The sequence below is a fragment of the Lepisma saccharinum genome, chromosome 4, assembly GCF_977018435.1.
Source record: "Lepisma saccharinum chromosome 4, izLepSacc3.1, whole genome shotgun sequence".
Classification (NCBI taxonomy): Eukaryota; Metazoa; Arthropoda; class Insecta; order Zygentoma; family Lepismatidae; genus Lepisma; species Lepisma saccharinum.
In genome coordinates this window covers 53,386,492-53,412,421 of record NC_139232.1, presented here as the reverse complement: position 1 = coordinate 53,412,421, position 25,930 = coordinate 53,386,492, and the positions used below count along the sequence as shown (strand labels likewise).

Here is a 25,930-nt window from a genome sequence, read left to right as displayed (position 1 = left end):
GTCGGATAATCTCATCTAGTGACATGGATAATATATGGTCACACACTTCTGTTTTTGTTGCCTGATGATGTCATCAAGAGACATAGGCAATATGTCACCAGACGCTTGTAGTAGTGGATATTCTGTGTCTGAAAACATGATCTAGTCGTTCTCGTCTTGAGTAACGGGTGTCCCAGAAATACATAGTACACGTTCACTTATGTACACATTATCACATTCCAATCTAGTAATATCTTGTTTAAGATTACACGACACATCACGATAACTCAAGTTACAAGAAGGAGTTCACTCAAGTACACATCCACATATGTACACACTCAGACATTCCACACTAGTAATGTCATGATTATTACTGCATGAAACAACACACTACCTCAAGTTATGAGAAGATGTACATACTCACTTATGTATACACTCACACATTTTGCTCTAGTGATGTCATGATTTTTATAGCACAAAACATCACACTGACTCCTGTTACAAGAAGAACTTCGTTCATGTACACTTTCACTTTAGTACACAATAAAACATTGCACTCTACTCATGTAATGATTATATCAACACCACACATCACACCAACATTACGACACCGTATGAGGTTCGCCTATGTACACTCTTAGCCATCCCAGTCTAGCGATATTATTATTATTGCAATACAACACCATACATTAGTCTCTCTTATTACACAAGAATCTTACTACATACAAAATATCAAACGATATTGTGTCATTTTCTTGGTTTCTTTGAAATAATAGATCATATTTTGATCTCAAATGCTGTTACAAGTTTATGAAATTGTAATTTATAGTTTGGCGTGGGTAAGCCCATTGGGCGCCAGTATGACGGTATCATAATGACTACCATCATAAAGTGAAAAATAAAATAATTTTATCAGTTAAAATCTACGATTTGAGCTCGTATTTGGTGGTTTATATTTGTACAAAGTTAATTTACATCACTTTGGCTTTGTTTTAATTGAAGTACGTATGTAAACTTCAAGCATATAAAATATTTTATATAATTCAGCGATGTAATTTGGTTTGTGAAGGATCAAAAAGTGCTTACCGTAGATTGTCAATTTATGCAAAATCGCACATATGTTTGGTTTTAACAGCTTTTGCTTGCTCATTCATGAATATATGGGTACAAAAATGCATTTAATATGTGTTACTAGCATGTACAAACCATATAAAATAAGTTTTGGCAGAATTTCGACGATACAATTACGATTTGCTACAAGGAGCGCCTTGAAGAGTAATCCTAAAGTTGTAAAATTGTGAAACATAGCCAACTCACATAAAGGGAAAAATCTAACTTGTGCGTAAATAACCTTTTTCCCACCAAAATTGTAAAACTTAAAATAACGGTAAAAGGTGAAAAGAAAATACGAAAACATGTAATGAAGTATTGTAATATCTATTTTATTGTATCTAATTTATTTTACAAGCATTTTCAGGTATTATATGTGTACAATTCAATAATTGTCATTTTAAAAGTAATAACAAGTTTGTATTCTGTGCTTAAAGTTGTTACAGTGTGAGTTTGGATACACTGCCTCATCTAAAAGATCAACGACGACGAGTATGGAGTCGCTAAAAGTTTTGGGAAACTGAAATTGGAACTATTTAAATATAACGTGAAGATTTGTCGATCTAATGTGATATAGCAGTGCAGATAAGTACAATATTTGCATTTAATACTCGAAATTGCGTCGCAAAGTGCATTAAAGGTCCAAAGGACATTAAAATAGTGACCCGATGGAATCACGTAAAATGGCAGCCATCTTCGTTTGAAACTGAATTTTCAGATAAGTATTATACATTCATGTAGCTACATAAATCAAAGGCCTAGTTTGAAAATACGAAAAATTATCTACTTTGAATGTGGAAAGTTTATAGAACACACAAACACGCATAATTTGTCTTGGATTGTTCTTCGTTATAATCGAGCGTTTAGTGCAAATCGTCTCGTAAAAAATCTTGGAAACTTGGAACAATTTTCCATATGCTTATAAGTTGACTTGAGATCGTGACTAATATGTAAAAGAACTTGAAATATGAAAATGTGATATCGAAATGTAAAATCTTAGTTGATTACATGAATGTATGCTGAATACGGTATATGAACGGATACTTCGTACTTGTGAAATTTGTTTATAATACACTCTTCATTAATACTTAACATGTGGTAATTTTCTTTATTACTTCAAAAGTTGACACAGTTATTTGTAAGGTTAAGTTGTTATATTGAAAATTTGAGTTGAACTTTTGGTAACTTATGATGTGAAATACGAATTAATTTTTTTTAATCCCTTTTTGAAAAATGAATGACCGTGACATTCAGTAAGCCGAGGAGAGCGTCATTCATTGTTAATTGGGTGTTATCCATTGTCTCATTCTTTTTAAACCATACTTATTTTAACACTACATTTTGAGAGAGCACCTCTTCTCTCATCTTCAGCTGTAATTTCTATTACAACAGACCTGTAGATAAGAATATTCCATCTAACAAACTATGCAACTGCTTCCTATTGCAGAACCACCTGAGAATAGGGAATGGCTCGTCACTTGATATCAACGCAATCTTGACTTTAGTTTCCTTACTCTTTACCCGTGCTTTTACTTGTAACAGTGTCTTACTAGATACTTTTTAATCCCCGAAGAAGGATCTAGCTAGATCTGAAAAATCTTTAAGAAACTAAATCAAGATACTTGCTGTGACTGTTCATGTAGGTTAAAGATGCAATGTTGATGAAACTTTATGCACATTGTGTGAATACGTTACTAATCCACCACTGTATTTCATTGCAGCTGCTGTACGTAATGAATCCAAATAAATTCAGAGCCTGCCAATTTCTGATCCGCTATCATGAAAGGCGAAGTGATAAGATCATTGTTTTCTCAGATAATGTATTTGCTCTGAAGCACTATGCAATAAAGATGAACAAGCCATACATCTACGGACCAACATCACAGGTATGTTGAGCTACAAATTCTAATTCTTTTTTTATTATTATTAGGTGCATTGGATATCGCTAACTAAATCAAACCAAGCAGTTGTGTTGCTAGTGTTAATTTTCTGAAGGCACGCACAGCTTGGTAAACTAAACTCTCATTTTAAAATTTCTTTTTGTATCACTTCTACTTTTTACCCTTTAGGTCCCTTTTCATATGACCTCTCACAAGTGTACATTTTTTTATGACAGCAGGCAGTTGTTAATCATGATATGCATTTTTGTGAATAGCTATATAAAATAGTAGGGATTACTGATACTAATGACCAATATTTTGCCAATCCGATATAAAATTGCTTATGTTCCTTGAAGTAGAAGGGTTCATTTTATCCCCAATAAACGTATGTAATCACATGAGTACAATGAGTTTTGCTTAGAAAAAGATATGCCTATTTCGACCAATACCTACTACTTATCTAGCAGTGTGCTATTTAATCATAAAATCAAGGTCTGAAAGATTTTATACTGTCAGAAAGAAATTACACAGCAATTTATTTCTGTCTTTTGTAATTTTTGGGTGTTTATTCACACAATTTTTATATTTTACATGTATTCATATTTGGGAAATGAGACACGGTTGTGTATTTCAGAGAATGAAAAGTTAAGTTTTGATAATACACCAACTCTTATATGTTTACATGTGCACAAATTCTAATACTGGTTCAAATATAGGAAGGCATTACATTACAACATAATTTTAATACATTTTATATTTTTGCTCTAAAGTCTTTGAAAAGATCATAAAGTAAGTAACAGCAAGGTATGTAGATGGTTGTCTTCATGAAAAGTTATTCCTGACTTAAAAAACAAAAAAAAGTGTTACGTATGTATTAAATTTAATCTTCGTAATTTAATTCTATTTCATAGGGTGAAAGGATCCAGATCCTTCAGAATTTCAAGTACAATCCCAAAGTAAATACAATATTTGTGAGTAAAGTTGCCGATACATCATTTGATTTACCAGAGGCCAACGTTTTGATCCAGATTTCTTCCCATGGAGGTTCAAGAAGACAGGAGGCACAGCGACTTGGAAGAATTCTTCGGGCAAAGAAAGGTGCGTATGTAAATTGAAGATTTATTCACTTGCATGGAAAGTTCATGGTTTGATATGGAAACTGTATTAAATTACAAGTGCAGTTTTAGCCAAATTTGATCTCAACTTAACTTCGTTTTTACATTGCTTCAACCAAATGTGTGGAGCTAAACAGTTCCCTCATGCTCAATTCTTGCATCTACCACCTCCCTGGACAAAATTGTACAACAAAACATAGTATAAAACTTTTCTGCTACCGTTGTTTCCCTCACATTGGACCTCATTACTTTGTGTGGTGAATATTTTTGCCTTTATATTTCCCTCTGTAAATAACAACGCCCACATTTGTCCAATCTTACAGAAGAAGTAGAATAAAACTGGCAACTGCACCAGCCTTATCTCATCTCTCCCATCTTAAATGTCGGTATTTTCTTTGTAATTGATACACAACAGTATATTTGTAAACGATAAGAAAAAATCGATTGTTAATTTTGCACGATATTCAGGTAATAATCAATGACCCAGTTATCAAGATTCCAGATGGTTGTCGCACTACAGAATAGTCAATGCTGTCTCCAGAAGCTTGAAGTCGATTTTAATGGCTTGAAGAGGCAGAACTTCAACCAAATTGCATTACAGGATATTGCAAATCTGTGAAAACATCAACAGTGATCTGCAAGAAAGTATTCGGACCGAACTGAAGAATATCAGATCTGAAGCACACCTGATGAAGATGCTAGGAAAATTTTCTGTGGGATGATGGAATATGCGGAAAGTGTAATTGAAGAACTGGAAAACAGGTTCAACGATCAATCTATTGATACCATGAGATTTGCAAGTCAATTTGAAACCTTTCAGTCAATAGTAGACTTGCAAGACACAAAAGTCAAAAGGTTTTGTGCTAATTTTCCCATGCTTAAGATGGAAGGCATTCTTGCTGACCTCAAGTCCTACAAATTTCTTGTCAAGTCGATGCTTGATAATGGAATATATATAGAAGCTGACAATCCATTGTTGAAAATCTTAGAAGCTGACGTGGGATATTTCGAGTTGAAAAACTCTGAAGTCCGTCTAACCATTCCCTTAATGACAGCCGGCGTAGAAAGGTCTTTCAGTGCTATGAATAGGATACTAACTAAGACAAGAAGTATGAATGCTACCAGGAACTTTAATGCATTGCATGATAATAAGCATTGAGGGACCTAAGATTCCAACTGATGATTTTCTGGAGAAAACGGTAGATTTATATGCCACGAAGAAAGCTCGCAGGATGAGATTGCTGTAAATTCTTCATGCCATCTTAAGCTTTGCGTGATGTGTTCTATTGAGTTTAATAATTGTAATATTTTTCCTGATTCACCATTGTGGAATTTGTTCTGGATGATAAAATGTAAAAGTAGGTGATGTTTTGTAATTTACTATTTACTATTGTAATGCTAATTGCACAAGATGATATTTGTAAATGTTAGACAACAGACTAATAAAAAGAAACCGAGACAAATAGAAAGAAAAATCTGTCTTTCCACATTGAATTACTAAGTATACTTAGGTCACCGCATCCTACTTCATTTTTGTTACTGTATGACATTTCCCACCTGTAACGCTCAGCGTCAAGTTCATTGACGAACCGCAGACGACCACTGGTAATGCACAATGTTAAACGCACATATGTTGAATTTCACAGATGAGATTCACAATGCCCTCCCGGTTCCCTGGAATGCCCTCCAGGAGCAAATTTTCTGAAAGAAACACTGCTTGCAAGTTCTCTACAACAGTTCAGAATATGCTCAATCAGTCAGTACATAGTGTTTATTGGTCAGTAATGGCATATTGGTTTATAAGTAAATTTTCAAATAAATTTCCACCGGTCTCCATGGCAGAGTGGTTAGCATTCTGTGCTACGGTGTTGGGGGGTCCCAGGTTCAAATCCTGGCCTGGGCACGGTTGTTCTCTGTGCGTTCCAATTTCATCATACCATCATTAGATGCACATATTTTTGGTAAATAAAAAAGCAAAAAATATGTACAAAAACAGTCAATTTCGGATTCAAAAGCGGTATATAAAAGAAAATTTCGGTGTTATAGTGGTGAAAAATCAGATCAAAAGTGGAATATAAAATGACATTTTGGTTTTAAAATTGTGAATATAATCCTAAATTTTATTTAAAACTGCACTTATTACACAAAATAAAGATATCCCTTCTAATAGCACATTTACGTAGGTACCAGAGTATTAAGTTTATTCCTGTATAAAGGAGTCCATTTTTGTTTCTCAAATATTTACAGCATATTTACTCAATTTTCTGTAAATTGCATAAGTCACAGGATAATTCAAACTTCAGAAAGTGGCACGTTGATAAATAAATGTAAATTTCATGTTTAAGAGTCTATTTCGCATTTTGCAGTTCATTTCACATTTCGTGACAAAACTAGGAAAATGCACCTCACACCAACAGAACATGAAGAATTAACATTACAATGTGTTATTTCACATTTCGTGTTTTCGTCAAAAACAAGATATGCATGCCTCTAATCATTACTCATCCTCATCTTTGTGATTAGCCAAAAGTGGCAGAAATACAAAGTAAAATAAACTAAATCAATCAATCAATCAAATCCAATAAATTTCGAATCAAACAATAAGAAGTACTCGTAGTGGTGTTGTAATAAAACTTTAATGGCAGTAGTTGAATGTCCGGTGCTTACACCTCAATCAGTTAAAAAAGAAACTGTGAAAATAGTATTTCACTCTTGTATATTATGTTTGTAATTGCATTATTTCAATTCTCACTAAAGTAATTCCTTGCTTTATCTCTCTGAACAGGAGCCATAGCTGAAGAATACAATGCCTTCTTTTACACCTTGGTATCCCAAGACACTTTGGAAATGGGTTACTCAAGGAAACGACAGAGATTTCTGGTCAACCAGGGTTACAGTTACAAAGTTATTACAAAACTGGCAGGAATGGACGAGGTAAGAGGGTAGCATATGAATAGCGTGTGTTTTCTGTATGCCATATTTTATTTAATCTTAATTTTTTAAATGTTTTTTTTTTTTTTACCTACCTCACTGTGATATTCCGTGATAAATGTGGTAACGTGGACAATTGTGAAGTATTGAAATTATGTATTTTATTTTTCCTCAGACATATAAAAGTTAAACTCTTAAAAACCATATATTTTCGCTCCTCGTGTCATCAATGTATTATTTTCACGTCTTGTATTGCCAGCATGTTATTTTTAAAATGTAGACTTGTACATTAGACTTTTGGCCCAAGTCAGCAAAGTCATTTTCAAAAATTATCTCCTTTCAAAAAACCACTATGATATTCCCAATTCTGAAAATTAAATATGTTTAGAGTAATTGTAGAACATTCAAGTAAATGTGTGTGTGGATTGCTTTCTCTGTTGTTTAGATGTCTGTAATAGTTTTGTGGATTCTTCAAGTCTATTTTCTATCACATATATCTAGCCAACATTGAGAGCTGACCGGCCGAAGATTCACTTGAAAGCTCTAGGAGAAATTCTGAGCAGATGTAATATTTCAGAATGCGGAATATTAGTGTTTTTTTTTTGTTTGTTTTTTTTGTGTTTTTTTTTTTTCGCAAGGAGAGAAATTTGACTTTACTGCTGCAGACCAAAGGTGTAGGAAACCTGAATCTTTAAAATATTTTTAGTTTGCTTAGATAAACATGTGTACTTTATACACTAGGAAACCTACAATTGGTGACTTATGTGTGTTATGCTTTAACTGTGTCAAAGGAAGGATGCTTCAAAAAAGAAATCATCCAAATCTTACTGTATTTCCTTGTCATATCAATACCAAGGAAGTACACTTCTGTTTCTCCTTGTATCTACATAATGAAGCAATTTTGACTTGGTAGAATATTAGTCATTTGTCAATCAGTGTGCATTGAGGTGAGTCAGTTACTTTCTATTATGTTCAGGAAAAAATAACTTTTAACATTCATTATTGCATCAGAAAAATGCAGCATTTTTACTGTTTTTGTCAAAATTGCTCAATCTATCTTGTTTCTTAAGAAAGAAAAGAAGCTTTCTTAATCCTGCTGTTCCAATCACCTCAGTACTTACAATCTCGCTACTAAAGTTTTCAGTTCGAGCCCTCGCCCTGATCATCAACTTCATCTAATCATCACAGTTATCGGAAAAGCAATCGCAAAATAAGAAATACACAAAACACTTCCCTCCTAAAGTACTTAACCTCATAGTAGAAATCTATGAAGCTTAGATTTTGCATAATTTTGTGCAGACTAAAATGCATGCATGTATTGTACGAGGGCGGGCTGAAAAGTAATGCCTGCTATTTTTTTGTGACTGTGTAAAGACATTTTGGATTTTGAGCAACCATGCATTGTACTCTTCAGAGTTTCCCCCCTTCTCCATTCCAAGTTTCAAACTTCTATCACCAGGGGTTTCTGAACTAGAGTGAGGAAAATGGCAGCATGTAACCATACTATGTCGGTTCACCTGAAACTGCGTGTGGTGACCGAGTTTCTAACTGCAGAAAATGTGTCCCCAATTGACTTTCATCAGAGAATGAAGGCTTTTTATGGTAATGAATGTGTAACGTCAGTACTGTATGATGTTGGGCTGTTCCTGCTCATAATGAAACCCCCTGCTAAGGAACTCTCAATGTGTGTGACAAAGAACTTCTTGAGAGTTCCTCAGCAGGGGTTCCTCGCTCTAGTTCAGCAACCCCTAGTGATAGAAGTTTGAAACTTGGAAAGGATAAGGGGGAAAGTCTGAAGAGTACAATGCTTGGTTGCTCAAAATCCAAAATGTCTTTACACCATCACAAAAAAAAAAGCAGGCATTACTTTTCAGCCCGCCCTTGTATGTACAAATAAAGAATAACAAACTAGGACACATTGTATTCTGAGATTATGCCATATCCTGAATATTTTAGGAGGATCTTTTCTACAAAACCCGAGAAGAGCAAGGCAATCTTCTTCAACAGGTTCTGGCTGCGAGCGACATGGATGCAGATGAAGAAAGAATTCCAGGTGAAGGCATGCGACCTCCACCAGGGGTAAGTACAAATTTATTTCTCTATAGATATGCAATTTCATATTGCATGTGTTTACATCTTTCAAATCTCCTTCCTTCCATTATGTTTCTTCACATTATTCTCAGGAGCTGCAATTACCGGAATCCACATAATCTTAAATGACATTTCAAGGAAGGTGGGCATCGGATCCAATTCGCTGAAAAGCAAAATGCCAATTTTTCAGATATACTGTATTTATATAATTCATATTGTTATAATGACTTATGACTGGCTACATAATGTTAGCATATCATCTTATGTATAAATTTTTATTAATGTTTCACGATTCCAGCAGGTAAATTACAGTCATAAGATAAAACTTTTTCTTCTAAAACATTTTCATTGTACTCTAATTAGGAAATAGAAACAAATTAATATTTTTACTGTCCAATTTATAAAGGCTTTACTTTTTATTGTTGACATAACCGAAGTTTTCTTGTTTCCCTGTTCATCTCAGAAATGTGGCAGTTATTAAGTGAAGATGTGTTCCCCTGTTTTCTGAATTTGGATAAGTATATCTGTAACAATATCTTTCACAGTATTTAAAGAATAATTACAGCTTAAAACTCTTAAAATATAACTGAACTAACCTTTTAAAGCAAAATCAAAGCTGTCATATAATTTGAGGATACAAAAGATCAGAGTTTCAAAATCTTATGTCTGTAACTATGAGATTGTCCACAGATATTTATATTATTCTTAATTACTTCATTTATTAAAATCTTCATTGTATGGTTGGGTGGAGTGATAATAAAATGTTAAATTAATAGTATAAGTGTTAGCACACAGATGAGGATGTATATTATTAGACTGGAGGAATGCATCATGTCTGAATTAAAGCAGAGTATCGACATTGAACATCATTAACGATAGTGACCACTTTGCATAATAAAGCCCCCAAGTAACATAAAGAGAAAATTTTACGGTAGGAAAACAATTCTGATATGTCATTAATTAATGGCTGGCCTCATTTTTCATCGCATTTTCGAAAAATGGATGAAAAATCCAAGCATTAACACCACGCAATGCTCTAATTTTCCATCACATTTCCGTAAAAATGGATGAAAAGCCCAAGCATCTCCATCCACGTAGCGTTCCACACTAGAACGCGGGAATCGAACAAAGGGATGTAACTCACCCCCGCCATTTGTAGCACTTGATGATAGAGACGGCCCTGAAAGGGTCAGGTGTGAATACCTAGCTTAGCATGTAGTAATTAATGTAAAACTCATGTTTTGCATTTAAACACTTCTGACAGCAATGAGAATGGCAGGTAGGGCGATGTAACTTACCCTGCTCGGTAAACGAATAAATCTAAATCTCCAGCTGTTGCTCCTTCAGACGGTTTCCAACCAAAGACCCCATGCTTCTCTTCTCAGCTGGTTTTGTTCTCTCCTTGACCTTTGCTAAAGGTAAGCATCCTCACCATTTCCTGTGTAAAACCCATTATTCTACAATATTCTGAGCATGTTCTGACAGGATTTTTATTCGTATACCAGGCAGGGAATGTTATGATGTATCTTATAGTTCTTTGTAGAACTAGGCCTATCAAGCAACTTTTTATTAATTTCCTACGCAATAGCCCAATACCAGGGCTGTAGTCGAGGGTACATGCCGATATGTGCCGTATACCCTCTAGTTAACCTCACCCATTAGTGTATACCTTCTGCTAAATTCCATATACTTTCTTTCTACTTCTCTTTCGTTTATATTTATGTAATTGACAATCACTCCAGTGAACTTATTACGGTCAAATACTTCTGGTTTCACGTGATCAGGAACATAATGTTGAGAAGGTCCACCCACCAATTGATAAGTTTCAGCCTCAGAAATATGGAAAGATTTGGTTGAAAAAATACCACACTGCAAATTACACTAATTCAAGAGTTTGTGCAAAATGTTCTAGTGACAAGTGTGGTGACGTATCAAAACAGGTAGTTTGGAGTCTTTTCGAGTAGACGGGTAGAAACAACTGCAGAAATAACTTTATTCCTCAGTATAAATAGTGTGGTCTTCTAAGTACTTTTCCAAGTTTTTCATTTTTAGCATTATTAGCAGTATTATTAAAGTTATTAACAGTATACAAACTGATAGTTCACAAAAGCAATATAAACAAGAACAAGTACATGCTGTACTGTAGCCTATGAAATACTACTGTAGCTGTACGTTTAAATGCTATCATTAAGATACACATTTCATATATATATTTTTTTAAAAACTTTAAAAAATGCCTACTCTCTTGTAATGTGCCATTTTCAGAAGTTTAATGATTTAATCTGTATATACATGTATTTAGGAGAAACAGTGTCTCCACTTATCGTTTCACAAAACTCTGCATATATCTTCTGAAAATATTGAGACTACATCACAAAACTCTGCATATATCTTCTGAAAATATTGAGACTACATCACAAAACTCTGCATATGTCCTCTGAAAATATTGGGACTACAGCACTAAGTGAGCATCTAGATGGAAGTGTAGTGCTATGTTCCAAGTAGCTTCCCAGTTCCGGATCAACACTGGTCAGAGGTTCCCAATGGCATTGGATCCATGACCACTCATTCCTAAAGTGAGATCACTACCAATCTGCCTAGACAGGAACCCTAACAGAATGGTTGGATCCATGACCACTCATTCCTAAAGTGAGATCACTACCAATCTGCCTAGACAGGAACCCTAACAGAATGGAAAAGTAATAATAAAGTTTTGTACAGCTGTCTAAGGTAGAAAAGTTGATAAGGATTTGACCTGGTGTGTACCTCCATCACTACATTTAACGGGAAGCAGCAAAAGAAGTGTTCTGATACAAGTGTCCACATTTAACGGTAAGTTTCTGTTATGGCTATACTGACACATGGGTAGTTTAACTACTTCAGGTAATGCCTATCATATTGTCTAGAAGTGTATTCTGCTTTTTAATTTTTAAAAATAGTCACTTTCCTTTCTACATTTTTGTCACTAAAATAAATATTTTGTTTTTCAGTTTCAACGTCGTGTTGGCAACATGAGCTCAATGTCAGGAGCAGATGACACTGTTTACTATGAATACAGGAGATCTTCGTCGTCTGCACACAAACATCCTCTGTTCAAGAAATTCAGGAATTAGTTTTGTGACCAGTATTTGCTATATATGGCTGTGTGTAAATACTTTTATATATTATATACTGTATTAATAAAAGAAAATAAGATATTTATAGTTGTCTTTATTGTTTACAGATGTTTGATTTCTTTAAATATACAGTTCTTGTTCTAGCGTAAGGAATGTGTAAAAACTTTGAAAAAATTATGTGTATATCAAAATTGAGCACTGCTAGTACCACTTGGTATTATTACTTAATTGTACTCAAGAATTATGCACCAGTGTGCATTTGGTATGAAATATTTGCCGTTCCAATAAAGCCCACCAATATAAAAATTTACCAATATTGATATTCCACTGGTCTGATGTAAAATTACAATGTTCCTTGAAAAATATAAAGTTTAATTCATGTTGAAGGAAATAAACAACGCGGTTGATAATATAAGACGTAAGCGAGTTACTAAAGATGTATCCGCGAAACTTACTTGTAAATGTTCTATAAATTTCGGTGGCCTTTGCCACCATCTACTCGGGAAATAGATGCTTTACTCTTAGGTTGACTTCCGGTTCCTGTTGTTGTTTCCTCGACTACCGCTAGGGGTGCTGGTGTAGCCATTTCGACTGCTGCGCGTGATGGGATTTTGCTGTTGTAATAGCGGGAGTCAAACATGATGAGCCTGACCACTGTCGATATTCAGCTCGTGCAGAAAGTGCATAATTGCATGTGTCTCTTTGATTTTGGTGTCGATTAGGGTGTGTGATGTATGCCAAACCGAAACTGTTCGGATCCTGTGTTTGCTGAACTTGAGGTGTCTTGCTAGTCCAGTAGTGGGTTGGGATTTTCTTGCATCTGCTAAGTTCTGTTGTATACCCTCTTTGACAGATCTGATGGATCTACCAATGTAGTGTGAGTTTCACTCACCCTGGGCTGTCTAGTGGGGAAAGGAATGATCTCTTGTATTTGCTTAGGACACTGGCTATTTTGTTCATTGGTTTCTGTGCGAGTTTTATGTCATATTGATTCAAGGTCTAGGCGGTTGGATGTAGTCTGGTGGTAAGGTAAGGCAATCCATTTAGTTTTATCACTGCTGGCTGGGTGGAGTAGATTAGGTTGTCGTACTTGCATTTCTGCTTTGCTGCACCATGTAGAGAGTTTATGTACACAGGAAATCGAATGAAACGCCCCCTCCCCTTACGGTTATGCAACCCGGAATTTTATATCATCTAGTTTCGCCAGGAATAGCAGCTCGCGACAAGCGTAGTGTTTCCAACTCTTGCATCTAGCCACAGATTCACGCGACCGGGTGGAGATCTTGCTTTCCTCTTGATTTGATTTTAACGGACAAGAAGTTTATTTTGAGAATGTCTCAGGTAATAAAAACAAGTGTTATTAACATTTATGCTTGAGTTTTTTATTATTCTTTTACCACTTCCAAACGAATATGTGAAGAATTTTTTTTTTTTCATTTTGCAATAATGCTTTCGGCATTTTTCCTTCAGAGTTATTCTTTTTGTTTTTAAATTTTTGGCGACATCTAATTTGGAAAAAGTTCCACGAAGTTTATTTTAAGTGTAAATGCATCTGGACATACAGTGTAGAGTGGGATTCGAACAACAAATATGAGCTTCCGTCGCGAATCAAACCAGCGCTCTTTTCATTATGTTTTCTTTCCACGTTTATTAAAATTTGCTTCCTTCATCCTACTTCCGATTGTCGTATATTTCAATTCGTATTACCGTTTTTTTTTCATTTGCATTGTTCGAGCCGTGATAACTTTGTCTCTTAATCTGGTTATTCGAATACTTTTATACTTTTTTTTTCCTTTTCTCGATTTTCCCTTCGCACTCATTACAGATTTCGCTATCGTGCTTTTCCATATTTTCAGTAATTTAATTCTTTGACTATTTTTAATTTGCCCTTAGTCCGAATCAAGAAAATATGTTAGGAAATGTTTTTTCTTATGTAAATCTTATTGTATGGTGGTGTAAAATTGATGCCAGCTTTTTCTTGCGATAAGGGTTTTGAAAGTGCAAGGGTCTCATTTATTAACCATGGTGGGAAGGGGGGGGGGGGTGGAGGGGTGCCAGAAACCTTCCAGTCGGAATATGCCTGAAACGAAAAGTATAGATCGACCACAACGAAAAAATCCTTGGGACGAAAAGTACCCGTGCAGATCTCCCTTCTTCCCTTCAGCTCGGGCCATAAGGAAGCATGATCCACTCTCCCCCGCCCCTCCTCGCGGGAGTATGGTGCACAGGAGTCGTGGGTCTGCGCAGGTTGTTTTGTTTGTGATTCCACTCTTCCATCAGCAGGTGGGGTGCTGAGAAGGCTAGGCTATCTGCGAGCGAGGGGGAGGGGGTGACGAGCAACACTGCCACAGCGAGTCGCTGTAAATGATTTCATCGTCTGTGCTGGGTGAAACCGGTTCTTGGTGCTCCTCCACTTTTCCGATACATTTCTGCCAGCCTTTCTAGCGAAGCGAGGTCATATGTTCCAGATTCAAACTCTGGTCAGGCATGAATGTATCACTGAGTTTGTCCCGTCACAATTTTATAAATTGATAATTCATCCGTATTATCGCGATTAACTCAAGAGGCAGAAGAGTGATGTAAAATAACCGAAATAGAAATTGATGCATTTGTGCCGGGTGCTAGTGTAACGAGGAAGTTAACTCTTTATAAATGATGAAATAGGTAGCCCTTGCGCTCAAATACACTTATACCTTGGCACAAAAAAAAAAAAAAAAAAATCCAACTTATCGCTGATCTCTTACTACATTTGGAATACAGCCAAGAGCGATGTAAAGCAATGCAATTACATTGTGAATGTTTCACATCCTGTAGTCTTTCTTTTTCTTGTAGCGGGGGCAGGGGTTCATTCATTACAAATATCTAGGAAAGGATTTAGCAGCAATCCGTGATATTCTTAAATATCATAACATGCTGCGTAGCCAGGGTTCTTGGGTCCTAGCCTCTGATAATGAGTTTTTCCTTTTCGTTGTTTCTTCAATCTTCATCAATTTCCCTGAAGCATCATTCATCCTCTGTCACCATTGGCTATATGTAAAAGTTGACATAAAATTAGTAAATTTTGAAAAGAAAACACAAGGATCTGCTTTTCTCATAGCTCGCCAAACATGCACATTTCTGTATTTTATGCTTTCAGCGCTATCATTATTCTTGGCAGGCAATGGAATTGAAGCAACTCTCACAAGTAACGTAAACTACATGTCACTCAGGCATGACAATTCTCGCGGGCAAAGTGGATTTTTTTGACACATGGTAGCGCAATAACTATCTTCTGGCCTCCTAGATTTAAATCCGTACTTTTTATTCCAGTTGAGTGATCGACTCACAATTTCGCCATTGAAGGTTTGGGTTGTATGTATTGTGTTTTTGGCGCGCTAGGTAAAAGCAATCCCAAAGGTTCGCACTGAACAGAAAATTGTGTGCTTTCCCTCTCTCTCTCTCTCTCTTTCAACTCCGTCCCTATCTCTCACCCCACGTCCCCACTATTTAGGTAAACTGTTGTTAGATACATATTTTCCGAAGAATATCCACATTGAAAATATTATTCCCCAATTGTTTTAATAGGGCATTTCTATAGCTCCGAACGAATTATCTCTGTAAGAGGACTAGGGCCTACCCGATGGCGCAGTCGTAGAGTCGTCACCTTTTAATCAAGGGGTCCCGGGTTCGATACCATGTGGGGCATATAGTGGTTTGGAACCCACTATAAACTGTACTCCCAATTAGCCTTTCTGTGCACAAAGTGGACTTAAAAAACAACAATTCAATTGAATCATCTTATCAATATTTTTAAATCTGCATGCACCTGCTTAATTTAATAGATTATACATTTATATTCATTGCGGGCAGAAATGTGAGAGAAAACAATGCATTTTTTCAGGGAATGCACGAGTCAATAATAATGTATATTTTACGGTATATACTCTTTTATATTGCATTGATTCAATACTATCCTTATTTCCTAAAGCAGGCGTGAGTTTCTTTGCACACACCACGCAGGCCCTGCTTGACGCAAGTCTCAGATGCAGTAACTTCACGGTTGCCTTTTGCTACCACGCTTTGGCTTTAATTCGAGCCCCGGTGAGTGCTTCGTTCGAGATCCTGCAGCAGTTTTACTCGCATCCTTGAGCATGTCACTTGCAACGGAACCAATAAAATGAAACTTTCTGCAGCGGATGGGCGTGAAACTACATGCACCAATGATAAAGTGTTTTCAAGAGGCATGTGCCACGTGCAGCATGTCCCTTCGGTCCGAATGTTCCTTCACAATATAATTTCATCATGCCTTACACTTCCGAATTTACAAGAGAGAAGATAGTCCCGCATGTTCTTGTGCGGCGGATCTGCTGCACTACAGATTGCTGCGACCCTTTGTGTGGACGAGTCATGCATCAGGCGTTGGATTCGGTGTTACGAGGAAGAAGGGAACCAAGGAATGGGCGTTGATGGTGAGAGAGTGGGAACCTAGACAGCTGAGAACAATGAAAGCTCTACTGGCTCACGTGTTTGATGTTTCGGAGAGTTTAAGGAGAAGACCAAACATCTGCTCGTGAAATCCTTGCCTCGTCGACTAGATGCAGTGCTTGAATCCAACGGCGGGTGGACACAGTATTGAAACCCCGCACGGTTTAACCGATGTTCTTTGTTACATCCCAAAACAAAACTAATTACACACATCTCCATATGCAACTTATGTTTCCAATTCTTTCTTATTGATACCTTGGTGCTCATGGTTACTTTTTCACACACCTGCACCATTATATTATATTCTATAATATTAATATTCACATTATTGACAGATATGATTCACATGAAATTCAAATGCGCAGCACACATGCACCCATTCCTAACACTTAACTGTTAGTTACATTTCACCTATCACGTTGTCACAGTTCTAAATCAGGGGTGACCAGGGGGAGGGGCATTATGGCGCAGACTGTGATGAAAATTTGACTGAGTAAACAGGGAACAAGTTTAATTACATTATCAATTAGCCATTGCTGTTATACAAATAGTAATTTGTAGATTGTCAGGGGAATTGTTACGGGTTATAAGTAATATTGGTGGGGGGAAGGGGGGCAATATCCAACTCTTACATATTAGACCTTACATTGATAGGGTAATTATGGTGGGTGATTAATGAAGTTAGTGGTATTTTCAGGTAGCGGGATTGATAATTATTTTGGGGGGCAGGAAATCCCAACTCTTGTGTATTACTATTACGTCTTAGATTGCTTTTTTTGAAGGGAGAAATATCAACAGGAAGTCTAAAATTGGCATGAAAATTTTGTTGGGAAGGTGGAGGGGAGTGGAATGAAGTTTTGATAAAGTGTTATGTCTTAGATTGTGAAGGGATTTCTGACGATTAAGAAACTGACAAACGTCCGGGCGGGACTCGAACCCGGAACATTCGGTGTCTGGATCGTTAGACCATCACTAACCGCACTTGGCCGCAGAGAAGGTTCTCTTTGGTGGCCAAGCACGTTAAATGGTCCACTTCGATACCACAAAATTTCCGGGTTCGAGTCACGGCTTCAGTATTGGTATCATGGTGTCAATTTAATCTAATCGTCACTCATCCTCATTAGCCGAAAGTGGCAGAAGAGCGGCTTAAAATAACAAAAGGTACAAAAACAACTTTAACACTAGTAATTTCTGATCAATAGATGCGTATTAGCTTTGATTGTTGACTCTTTAATGATAAGCTTACGATTATTATTGTTAATATGGATTGCCATCCATCAACAGAAGGACGGACCAATCGATCATTTAATTCATGTCGTTTTTTGGTATTTGTTGTCCATTCGGATCAGCTTCAAAACCTAAGGAAATGATTAGATGTCTGTCTGAAGTTAGTGACAATGGTTCTTTAATTTCCCGTCGTTCTTTCAGCCGGCGCGGGAACCACCTTTATGGCAGTGATCCTCTGTTGCCGCGTTTACCTACGAAGGAACTCGTGGCAAGAAGCGGCAACTTTACAAAGCCCTTCTCCCCGAAGCAGCCAGCAGGGAAACAGGATTTTGTCAAAATAACTCTTCTGCTCTGTGAATGAGCACCGGTTCAAACAGCGTTTCGACTTAATTGGACATTATCCATTGATTTTCTTATTGATTGACTATATATTCTATCTATATATTTCGAGACATATCAAGAGATCACATCTTCTCTCATCTTCAGGCGAACAATTTTTGCTATGTCTGTAGTGTGATTGGAACTATGACAGTCCGTGATTTTTTCCAAATCCTGTCCGCTAAGCAACCAGTCTTAGATGCCCATTCGAAATCGACAGCTATAGAGCAAAATATGTTTGAAGTGAAGAGTCTTATTGAATGAAACATAGCTCGACTCACCCTCACATTTGAATTTTTTTAGATAACTTGCGTGCACTTCGTATAGAAGGCACCACGAGACTGAAAATTCACACTATTTGGCATGGCAAATAGACCTTATTCCAGCTTCGCTGAAAGTTCGATGTAGTTGTCAGTCATTAAGTTCAACGCTCTCTGCGCGTGTGTTGTGATGGGTTACCGTGTTCCAATTTTGTTTTAATTCCATTTCATGCTCTAAAAGGCTACCCGAAGTGGGACCTACAGTTGAAAGTTGGATCCGAACCACTAGGGAGTTGTGTCTTCACCAGGAATCGAACCTGGGACTCCGTGATTATAGCGGGTTAACGCGTTCATGGCTTTACAGTTCAAGGAAGACAAGGTGAGAAAAATGTGAAGAAATATCTTCTACACGGAGCTAACTGTGTGTATGTATGTAAAACTTTGTAGCACATCCATTTTCCTACCTTCATTTTATCATCATTACATTGAATTTTGCACCAGTGATTTTTCACTACGTTCTAGGTCACGTCACTTTGAGTCGTAAAGTATTGTCTGTAATTCAGTTTTAGTATAGTTTGTAGCCTCTCACCCAAGAATTTTTAAGGTGGGAGAAGGGAGGGGGAGCTCAACTTCTGGAAAAAATAGTGCGAGTTCAATTGAGAATACGAAAATAGAGCGGAATGATTATATTGCTACAATATCTTCAGGAAAGTAAAGCGTAAAATTGAATTCTGCCTCTGAGTGAGTCCATGATATTGTTTATGTTTGAAGGTAATATATTAAACATGACTATCAGCATAACCGATCGCATATAATGAGATGATTTATTAGTGTTACCAGGCTAAAGGTGTGGAGTGCGGCCTGTTGCCTCTTTCATTACGGAATTCCACATGTAAAAATTGATCAGCTCTTATTGCTAGTAACCATTATAGGCTTAGATCAAATTCTGGCGTTTTATATTTCAATTCACTTCCTCAACAAATCCTTTCTCGATTGAGTAGATTTTAAGCGGAGCGTCATTCAGTTGTTTGTGAGTGTTCTTTTTGCAGAAGCAACAGCAGCTCGCTCGCACCCACAGTGCCCCGCCCACTCGACGAGATGCGTGGTCTGTGCAGTGCAGAACAATGACAGTGTTGCCTCTCTATTCGATCTTTGTATTCTCTTTTGCCTGCCACTACACACACATTTCAGACAATTCTTCCCATACAACAAATGGAAAAGCAATCAGGCAACTGTTAAATGGCTCTTTTCTAGATTTTGTATTAACACTTTCCACAGTCAAGATATGTTAACTTGGTTCTGTTTCGTATTCCCACAATTTGGCTTCGTGCAATAGGGCTCTATATTGCAAGCTAAAAAAAACAACGTAGGCAGGTATTTTAACATTTTAATTTTCATCCGTTTCATGATTGTGTGAAAGAATATGGTGGAAAAATACACTACTTGAGACAATATCACTAATAATAATTGGCCGCCGCTGTGCCCGAGCGTGGTAAGCCATCGGATTTTGATCTCGCTGCCGAAATTCCCAGGTTCGAGTCCCGGCCTGGGTATGATTGTTTATGAGTGTTCCTTCATGAATTTTATCATACACTAATCCTCATCGTTGCGACTAGCCAAAAGTAAAGTAAAAAAAGAGAAAGATATTAGTAATAATAAAAATATGAATCTAGCTCCCCATGGTTCCTTTATGACTGTCCTTTTATCAATTTCATCGAGTCATCATTCATCCTCATTGTTGCGATTAGCCAATAAATGGTAGAGAAGCTGCGAAAAATAAGATGTAAAATAATAACAGAATTTTCTCCACAGAAGGAAAAATAAATGCTCCAGAAAACATGCAATACAGGAAAAGAGTGTCCTGTAATGTGAGTCTGTAAACCAAATGTAAATCACGAATGAAGAAGTTTACGTGAAGGTTTCGTCTTCTACAAAGCAATACAGGCTTGGATGGCGCAGTGGTAGCGTCGTCACCTTGTAATCAAGGGGTCCCGGTAGAGGCACAAAGTGGTTCGGATCCCACTTTAAACTGTAGGTCCAGTCCCGATTAGTCATACTGTGCATTGTGGACTTAAAACACCAAATCAACAACCAACCAATATGGGGTTGGAAACACTACAGTTATAGGTTTGGAAACACTGCTCCTCTCGGGAACTACTCTACCAGGCGAAACTAGATGATATAAAATTCCAGGTTGCATAACCGTAAGGGGGGGGGTGTTTCATTCGATTTCGTGTGTACTGTGTATCCATTTTGAAGTCCTATGTCCGTCACTATGGTAACTTCTTCCTTCAAATCATCTTCACTTGAACAGTGCGAGAAAACTCTTCTGTAGAAGTTAAGCCATACATTTGCTTTATGTTGGGGTGGGTGGTTGGAAAGGGAGTGGATATACTGGTTCCCTGCCCCTGGTTTTCTATAGACAGAGGTGGTGTATTTGTTGCCCCTCCTTTTGATGGTTAGATCTAGGAAGTTAATGATGCCTTGGTTTTCCCGTTCTATTGTAAATTTCAACCTGGGGTGAATGTTGCTAGTTTTTCCATGAGTAGATCTATTTCCTCTTCCCTTTTGTAAACGACCAAGGTGTCATCTGCCATATCGTATGTATCGGAGTTCTGGTGAGTGAAGAATATCTTTTTCAGCTAGGTGCATAACAATGTTTGCTAACAAGCTGTTATATCTCTAATATAATCTTTTTAACAGGTCTTTAATTTGTAAAACAGCAATGGGATACTATTTATTTTCATTTCTTACTAACAACGTTTTTAACATTCTTACAATGCTAATGTTGCAAAGTGTTCTCCAATGTTGTTGTCCCCTTTATGAAATTGTAAATCAGTAATACTCATATTAAAAATAAATTACTTGGTGTTACATGCGTAAAAGGCAATAATTCTCATGATTAGCCAAAAGTAACATGAAATGAAGTGGGAAATAACTAGTCTGGATTTCTAAGCGTTAAAAAATGACAGAGTGAGTTAATACACACATCTTCTTAAACAAAAAGAAGGCATATAATAGGCATGAACTTCTAATGTTATGAATAATAAAAAAAAAACTCCTTCAAATATCTCCTCCCAAAATTTATTACTTTTTTATGTAGGTAGAATATTGCATATAGTATAATTTTTAAATAGCAAAGAAATAGCATTATACATGTTTACACAATATTTATTAAGTTTTGAAAACAGAAAAGGTTAAGAATTTGTTTCATAACCTTCCTAAATGATTACGTAAAATCAAGTTTCCACCGTATATAGATAGATGAGAAAGAGGTTTGAAATTAAAAACACAGGCATTTCAAATTTTAAAAAATTGAATGGGAACTGTTTGTTATAGAGGTTGATGCAAGGTTATTAGAAGTATAGGTTGGGCCAATCCGTTGTATACTCGTGATGACGAAACGACGGTAAGAGATTAATTTATCCACGAAATGAATTCCAAATCTATGCGCTAGTGTTGCACTATGCAGATAGGAAACCATGCCAGAAACTGAACACACGAAATCGAGTACACAAATGAGCATTTCCAACCATTTACATTTTGTGGCTTCAGACAAATTGAAAATAATATCGAGTGTGTCTTCTTACCGATGTGTAAAATGATTAATACGACAACTTTCTTGTCGGTTTTGTTATAAGCACAAAATATACACGAAGTTTTGTTCCTCCTCTTCCATTCAACTTGGACTATAAGAGAGCATGCTCCACTCTTCCCCTCCCCTCCACAGTGGAGTACGGTGCACAGGAGTCGCGAGTCTGCACAGGTTTCTTTGCTTGTGGTTCCACTATAATAGTAACATAAAAATGTACACTCACCTCACTTGGTTCTCTGGCAGTTTGTTTCTTTATACATCATATTTGGAGAAGATACAATTCAATCTATAGTTGTACGTACACTGTATATAACACACCTTATTACTGACTTCCTTGACCCGGGATGTACAGGGACAAGGAAAACAAAGAAATGAGCATAATTTTCTCTTCGGAGAAGATGTTGAACCTAAACCAAAAAGAACACAAATAATGAACTCGACAATGTAAATTGATGAGATTTAGTAAATCATTTGATGAAGTGAACTAATTCTGAGTGGACTAATCGCAAAAGACATAATCAGCTCAGATCCTATTACTTCTTCATGGTATGTGACGTAAAGTTCCTGCCCAACCGTTTGACTGCGTTGGTGGCTATCGTTTCTTCATTTTCACAGCCTGTAGTACACATCCTCATCTAGACATTGTTCTTGTTCTGGTGTTTAATATCTGCATACTGCAGCACTGCCGTTCTGTCATTTCACGTGACTTCATATTGAAGTGATGCATTCACTTGGCCGGTCACACGTCATCGAACGCAAAAACTTGAACCGTTACCATGGATATGGGCCAGGGCTGGGTTGATGTTTGATTATTTTGGCCAGAATGACAAAGACTTTTACAGAAAGTAAGATTTTTCACACCTCCCCTTTGTTTGTTTGACCATATTTACTTTCCAAATTAATACATTTGGTTAAAATTTATGCATTTTGACTTCTAATTATGCTTGTTGAGAATAATGATTAAAATATTTCACTTCTTTCAATAATATGGTCTTCTCGATAAAAAAGCAACAACTCAACTTTCTATGATTAGTAGTTTTTCTTCCTAGATTTTTTCATATATCTTCGCACATTTCACAAGCACACACCTAAAAACCTCCCCATCCAGAGAAAGTTTAGCATTCATGTCTGGTAAAAGGTTCAGCCATTTTAAGCAACTTTTAACTTTTTTCTCTTCAATTATTATTTCCCATTCCTGTAAAAGGTTCAAGTTCAATCCAAAATTTGGAATACACAATATGTGTATGTTATGATTTACTGCAGTGGTTTTTAAAACCTCTTGCACTCATTTTTAACCCTTCATTGATATACATGTTCCAGAGTAACATGGTTGATATACCATGAGCATGTCGCTCACACTTGGATTTTGTTGTTTTTTGTAATTTTTTCAAATACCTTTTTACATTAATTACATCAAAAATAGTTTATAATACGAGGGCTAGTCAAAAAAGAGTGAGAATGATTTTTTTTATATCACAAAGTGAATATGCTGCGGTTAAACAAATTTGCGTGAGAAGAACATGTCTCGTGGAATCTAAAGATAAAATTGCAAGCGTATATGCCAATGCGTCTGACAACACTGTGCAAAAAAAAAAAAAAAAAAAAAAAAAAAAAAGGCCCCTTACGGAAAATGGAGTCTGTTCATGAGCAGTAGTACGCTGCTTTGAAATTTTGCGTCGAGTGTGCAGAAATCCGCCATGGAAGCATATGAAATGTTGCAGCAGGCATATGGCAAAGATGTCCTTCCACAATCAACCGCATTTCGGTGGTTCAAACAGTTTAAGGAGGGCCATGTTTCGACCACAAAGCAGGGTGGTCTGGATGCTCCGGCCACCGCAGTGAACGAGATCATAATACCGGGTGTTTCATAAATAATTGAGGAGTTACACAAATTTATTGCAAGTAAACTATTGAACTTACGTTAATGAAACCAGTCCAGAATGAATGAGGAACTTTTTTTTTTGTTACACCTACAAATGTGCAATGTGCGCACCACGGGTGATAATAATCTACTTCTTCCCACACTCGCATCTTCATGGGCCTGTCGATAGTGCCCATCGCTGTGATGATATGCTCCCTTAGGGCTGCGATATCACGTGACATTGGTGAGATGAATATCCTGTCTTTGATGAAACCCCACAAAAAGAAGTTACATGTTGTAAGGTGCGCTGATCTTGGGGACCGAAACATCGCACAAAACACTGTGAGTAATGGGAAGGATGTGGGTGATTTGAGTGTCGCCTAGTGGCAGGGATCTGAACTCTCAGCTTAACAAAACATGCACGCACAAACTGTTTGCGTTCCAACCCCTCAATTATTTATGAAACACCCAGTATATATTTATAGCTTATTTACTATATAATAACAAAATTATATTCTTGTATTGCAATATTACTCATTACTAGAGCCCGGATTTATAAGCACAATCAAACAGTAAAATAAGCAAGTTAATAAGCACAAAAAATGAAAAAAAAAGCACCAAAATAAGCATAAACAAATACAGGAAAATCTGAAAAAAATATTTGTTTATTAGATCTATTACCTTATTCAAAGCTGTTACAGTATGTAAAGAAGGTCATCCTGAGATTTTATTGTGTGAAGCTCCTGCGTCTGTCAGTGAAGAATGATTTGTACAGTGAAAATGTTCTTTCCACATCGCATGACATCACAGGTGCATGTGAAAAACACCACAGCTCGTCTTCGGTTAATTCCTCTTCAATGTCCGTTTCTTCACCGGAAATCTTTTTATAAATTTGACACAGTGTTTTGTAATCGGGATTTTTCAGTAATACCAAACTGACCTTGTCGGACACAATTTTAGCAACACTGAGTTTCTGAAGACAACGTTACTGAAATTTCATAAATCAGAGAAAATGTATGTTGCAATGCATTATTTCGAGCTTTTAACTGTGTTATATCATCAGGTAATTTGGAAAAATAATTATGGATGTACTGTATCTTTTCTTGGATGCCGTTTCTCCCGTGCGGCTATTTAGAAGCATCGATCTCGTCATCCCGATGCCATTGTGTGATTGAAATAGGATTGAAATATGGCAGATTTGGGTACAATATGCTATTTTAAACCAAAACCATAAAATAAGCAAGCATAACAGTTTCCTGCAGAAGTAAGCATTTATAAGCACTTTCAACCTTAGTTAAATAGGTCATCAAGGTATGTAATACGAAGTACAACCTTTCTTCTTACCATTAGAAGTCTGGAAAAGAATATGCATTTCGCTTATAAATCTGGGCTCTACTCATTACCTATTATGAAAGACAAATTACCAAGAAAAGTACAATTTTTATAATTTTATTTGAAATTTACCATGTGTGTCTTTTCCCAATTATGAATTACTTTTTATATTAACTAATTTGCATAACTTAGTAATAATTTCAATAATTTATTGCTGGTCGTTAAAAGAGATGTACATTATACTTTGTAGTTTCATCCCACCCATTATATTGAGGAAAAAGAGTAAGTAAAAATAGGCTAATCTTCATAGGGAGATTGATCCGTGTTGCTTTCATTATCACTTTTCAATGGCTCATCAGCAAAACATGATCTTCTGGCCCCTGAGAGTAAAAACACTCCACCCAAGATTTCTCTTCTCTGATTACTTGGTTCAGCAAACAATGGTCGGAACTCCTCTTGTTCAATTGTAACAATTAACAGGTTTCCAAGTTCAACTAGACAAAAATACTGGCAGAAATAAGTGAAAAAAATCAAATCAAATAATTACCGAAGAATCAAAACAGTGATACAACACAAATTCAGTGTACACAT

General features: G+C 36.5%; 1 protein-coding gene across 1 annotated transcript in view; it reads left to right on the top strand.

Annotated features, from left to right (window-relative positions):
* hay (ATP-dependent DNA helicase hay) overlaps positions 1-12,293 on the top strand; it is a 54,591-nt gene extending 42,298 nt beyond the window's left edge. Inside the window, exons 13-17 of the mRNA XM_083121662.1 lie at positions 2,811-2,975; positions 3,881-4,067; positions 6,870-7,018; positions 8,972-9,094; positions 12,097-12,293. Coding sequence (XP_082977788.1) covers positions 2,811-2,975; positions 3,881-4,067; positions 6,870-7,018; positions 8,972-9,094; positions 12,097-12,219 — 747 coding nt within the window. The 3' untranslated portion in view covers positions 12,220-12,293. The remainder of the gene's footprint in view (positions 1-2,810; positions 2,976-3,880; positions 4,068-6,869; positions 7,019-8,971; positions 9,095-12,096) is intronic.
* The last annotated feature ends 13,637 nt before the right edge of the window (positions 12,294-25,930 follow it).